Consider the following 5559-nt stretch of genomic DNA (forward strand, 5'->3'; position numbering starts at 1 on the left):
GTACAAGCCCAGCAAGCTTATATTTTACAATAACACCACCAGAATTGCAATAATTCAACCTCTTAGTCATTGTAAACCAAAGCATTTGGCCTGGGCTCAAAATCTTTCACAAATGGCTGCTTATCTTCTTTTGCTGCAAATTCATTGTAAAGCAAAGAATCTGGCCTTGGCTCAAAATCTTTCACAAATGGCTGCTTATCTTCTTTTGCTGCAAATGCATTGTAAACCAAAGCATTTGGCCTGGGCTCAAAATCTTTCACAAATGGCTGCTTATCTTCTTTTGCTGCAACTGCATTGTAAACCAAAGCATTTGGCCTTTGTTCAAATTCCTCAACCTCAACGTCAACCTCAACAAAAGGTTTTTTCACTTTTTCATGGCAGTCGGCTTTCTCTTTTGGTGTTGAATCAGAAATATCAACAAGGAGGCCTTCAATTGCCTGTGGCATATGTTGCTCTTTCATGACATTTTTCCAGTATTTCCCGACATCTCTCCTTGAATCTATTGTTGTGGCAAACTGTTCCACAAGACAAAGAAAATAAAAACAAATAAAAAGAAATTTCTATGGCATTCTAAATGATCATGTTGAAATCTATACTGTCAATTTAGATCACATATTTGACAAAAAATCAAATTGACAATTTGACAATATAATATGACATACGAAGAGAAATGTTCTCTTACCCTGTGTGGCAATATAAGATGTTTATATTGCTAGAATGTGAATATAAACCATTAATCAAGTTGATTATTTCTAGAATGTGCGGTGTAAGTTTACAATATGACAAAATAAGTTAGAGTTTGATAAGAGAATATTTTCATGCAACATAATATAAGATTTTTGGTTGCATTTGTCTTGTCAGTCCTATATATCTAGCAACTTCTTGGCTTAAAAAATTGGTGACTTCATAAGCAACAATAGGAAGAAGGGTATTATACAAATACTTACCAAACGAAAGAGAAAAGAGCCAAGATAGCACAAAGGGACTTGATGTCTACAAATGCTATGCAAAAGAGTTCTTTGTAGTTATATTTTTGAAGGATATGTAACCTCACTACTTACAGATAATTTACTAGAACGAAAGCATCAAGGCAGGTAGGACCTAATTATGGGCCCTAGATTTGTTTTTGAAGAATGGTCCCTATAATTTTGATAATCATACTTTGGAACAAATCTGGGGCGGATCTAATTATGGGCCCTAGATTTTTGGAAGGTTTCTAAAGTAGGAGAAATTATACAATGGTACCGTATCACCACGTCAGCTGGTGATATTTCTATTCAAAATATGCCACGTATTACTATTATTTTTAAATAATTAAATCTTTTTTATACAGTTGGACTTTGAATATGTTTTTATCTTTAAAATAAAATTGAGAAAATAAGAATATCCAAAAGACAGAAGAACCACCCCCCCACCCCAACCCTGGCTCCCTTGACTGACGCGCCCTCCATATCATTTTCTTCCTCCGTCCATCTCTCTATTCCATAAACAACAACAATATCTCTATTTCATTGGATCGACGTGCAGAGAGCATCATAACACCTTTTTTTTTTGGGGCTGATTTTTCTCCACAATATTACCAAAGGGATTAAGATTCTCCTTCTCCTCCTCCTCCATCACTCAGTTCCTGATACATTTTAAGACAGAAAACACCAACCTAGTTTACAGTTTACTTTTTTTTTCTTGAGCTATGCTTGAAAATGAAAACCCAAGTTGAAGATTTATAATTTTTTTAGAACTGGATTTAGCTGATGGATTCTTCTGACATACTTAGAATATATGATATTAGTTTTGTTTTCTGCTCCCATGGTTTAAGAGATCTTGCGGATTTTTAAGGGGAGAGAGAGAGAGGGAGGGGGCGGCAAGTAGTGGGAGTGGGGAAATTGGGTTGGGTTGGGGTGGGAGTAGGGATGGCAAAAATCCCCGCGGGGGCGGGTCCCCGACCCTAATGGGGGGAGATTTCGGGGTCAAATGGTTATCGGGTATGGGGATTCCCGAACTTAAAAAATCCCCGACGGGTATGGGGAGGGGATGGTATTGGCGTCCCCATCCCCGAATCCGACCCGAAAATATATATGTTTATATTTAAATAAATAAATATATAATTATAATATTTATGTTTAACCCTAAGTTAACCTCTCTCTCCTAATTCTTCCTAATCTTTTCTAGAATTTCATATTGATGTGATTTTGAATAGTTGAGTTGAACTTTATAGTTAATTTGGATGTGTTAAATGATAATTTAATATGAAACTTAATGTTAAAATATATGATAAATATTTTTTGTGCAAAAAAAATCGGGGATTCGGGGCGGGTATGGGGGATAGTCCCCCGACGGGAACGGGGACCGGGATTCCCCGAAACCTATTAAACGGGGATTGGTTCGGGGATGGGGGCTGGGATGGAGAGCGGGGACGGGGATGGTATTGTCATACCCGGCCCCTACCCGGCCCGTTGCCATCCCTAGGTGGGAGGGAGGTGGTTATGCCGTCTTTTGTTTTTTTGTCTTTCTAAAATTTTATTCTAAATGTAAATAATGAATTTTAAATACAGCCATTAAAAAAATTAAATTTATTTAAAAAGATTGACACATGGCATATTTTAAGTGGAAGTATCACCAGTTGACGTGGTGATACGGTACTATTCTATAATTTCTCCTAAAGTAGGTATGTCATGCTTTTCTATATAGTCTATTCGCACATGTTTGTGTTTGTGTGTTTTTTTGTTTAATAATTCTTTTTTATACAAGAAATAATAAGGAAGCAATATTAGAGCAGGGGGAATCAAACTTAGGATCTCAAATACAATGGTAAATACTCTTAATCACTTGAATTACAAGCAATTATAAGTATCACGCGTAATTTGTGCATGTGATATGACTCCACATATGTTCTTGGGCTCTAATAATTCTGGATCCTCTGCTTGGATTCTCTGTGCCATAATCTGCTTGATTTCTTCTCTCTATATGCCACCTTATTAAAATTTAATCCAACAAATTACAATTTTCTCATAATTAAAAGGAAAAAAAAAAATTTCCTAATGGAACTTAACATTGTGAAACTTAACTCCTGCCAACAAGCATTCTATATTTATGTGGGACCCAGGCTTGTTACCTAAGTAATTAACGAAAATTTTGACGATAAAGTGAATGTTGGAACCAGATTGCACAAAATTGAAAAGCTTAGAGTATGTAATCTTTAAAATTGAGAGTGCAGGAACAAAAGTACCTTAAAAGTAAGAGTTCAGAGTACTAGATTGAAATAAACCTTTTCTATTACACACATAACTATATCAATCGGCCTCTCATTTATATATTTTGTTTTGTCTTATGCGACTATCGTTTATGTTGATAGGACCCGCCCCGAATTTTCCGAAACCCGAGACGAATCCTGTGGAAATTCCTGACATCACCCTGATATCGGGCCCACTTCTAAAGACCTAGACTTTCTGCCAAAATTTCGACAGAGTCTCCCCTGTAAATTAAACATTTCCCAAAATTTCAACCTGCATAAAACACAATTTATATCCACAACTGGCAGCACGCACAATATAATTTCATGCAATTCACATAAACGGCCTTCGGCCTTCCAATAATTCGCAATGAAACCACTAATAAATTCTAAACACAATTATAAACGCCAAATGCGATTTCCATCATCTGAATTCCCAAATATTAAACATACAAAATTTAAACCTCCTAACCAGACTACATCTTATCTTTCACCTAAATTTCAGGGCCAACAACAATGTTCGAACCAATTTCCATAAAACAATATGACTAACATTTAGTCTGTGGCTGCACCTAGTAACCTTAGGCTGCCTACGTACCCTTACTGAGGGATCAAGTCACACGTAGTTCTTTCTTAAAATCCAATTCATTTCTCTGTATTTCACATAATCTCCCCGTACGCTGGTACTACCAACGCCACGTATAGGATCTGTCAACACGTCGGATAACCTACGCCACGTGCGACCTCACCATATTATCACATAATCTCCCCATACGCCGATACTACCAACGCCACGTATAGGGCCTGTCAACACGCCGGATAACCTACGCCACGTGCGACCTTACCATACTGTCACAAAATCTCCCCATACGCCGGTACAACCAACGCCACGTATAGGGCCTATCTCAACGCTGGATAACCTACGCCACGTGAGAACTGAACATCATATCACAATATCTCCCCATACGCCGGTACAACCAACGTCATGTATGGGGTCTGTCGACACGCCAGATAACCTACGCTACGTAAGACCTCAACATATTATCACAATATCTTCCCATACGCCGGTACAACCAACGCCACGTACGGGTTCTGTCTCAACGTCGGATAACCTACGCCACGCGAGACCTCAACATCATAGTACAATATCTCCCCAGACACCAGTACAACCAACGCCACGTATGGGGTCTGTCAACACGCCGGATAACCTACGCCACGTGTGACCTCAACATACTGCCACGTAATCTCCCCATACGCCGATACTACCAATGCCACGTATGGGGCTGTCCGCACGCCGGATAACTTACGCCACGTGGGACCTAACTTTCACATGGTGGTACTTGTAGCGTAACCGAAATCCGGGAAGGTGCTTAGGGTAGTGCGTATAGCACGTCAAACTGACATTCTAGACTCTTTTTATATCTTTATTCATATATATATATATCGATCTCTAATGTTGTATAAACCTCAACAACATCCCAAGTACCCCACAAATCACCAATACTTTACTAAAAATACTAAATTAACTATTAAATTATAAAAATAGTTTTAAATAAACCATTAAATTCATATGCCTAGCAATTCCATCACAAGGCCATGCTATTCATTTAAAAAAATAAGGTCCAAGAGTTTCCTATGATAATAATAAACATTCTAAAAATCTCAACCTAGTCAACACAGCTCAATAATGCTCAAGACCTTAGGGTCATTCTAACCCTCCTAGGAAGGTCAGACTACCTCAGAAGGCTCATGGTCAACCAAGGGTCAAACTAGCCAATCTTGGTCAAACTAGCTTACGGGGCCCACGACCTCCAAATTCCAATCCAAAAGTTCCTCTGGGTTCTACAAGGTTTAGAACACTCGTCCTGCAAGTTTGGTCCAGATCGGACGGTCGGATCGCTCACGATCGCAAGATCTGACGGTTATTATAAATATAAACTTTAAATTAATAAATTCGAACATCCAGGCCTCCGATTCACGATCCGTGAGATTCTACACGATCCTAGAAATACCTAGATTAACATATATTCAATTCAAGACCATCCAACGGTCCCAATCTATCGAACCCGGATGACGTGCAATATGCGAAAATCCGTTCGATAGTCAAACGACGTCCGAATTGAGATCCGCGAAATCCTACGCACTCGTGACAACGTAAGGATCTCATCGAGACATAGTGCAACTTCACTACCCTCGTTCACGCAATCCGCATGCGCCGGCAGCGCTGAGTGCCCAAAGCGATTACGCATCGCTGGAAAATCTCAAAATCAAGGCTCCAAACTCCTACACTAGGTATAACACCATATTTGGAGCTACTTTTGTTCTTGGAC

At 38.9% G+C, this 5559-nt stretch overlaps 1 protein-coding gene across 1 annotated transcript; it reads right to left on the reverse strand.

Moving 5' to 3' along the window:
• Positions 1-501, reverse strand: LOC117638735 (organ-specific protein S2-like). Its single transcript, XM_034373836.1, has one exon. The coding sequence runs from the start codon at positions 459-461 to the stop codon at positions 63-65; it is 399 nt and encodes a 132-aa protein (XP_034229727.1). The 5' UTR covers positions 462-501; the 3' UTR covers positions 1-62.
• Between the last annotated feature and the right edge of the window lie 5058 nt (positions 502-5559).

This window comes from Prunus dulcis, chromosome 8 (assembly GCF_902201215.1).
Source record: "Prunus dulcis chromosome 8, ALMONDv2, whole genome shotgun sequence".
Taxonomy (NCBI): Eukaryota; Viridiplantae; Streptophyta; class Magnoliopsida; order Rosales; family Rosaceae; genus Prunus; species Prunus dulcis.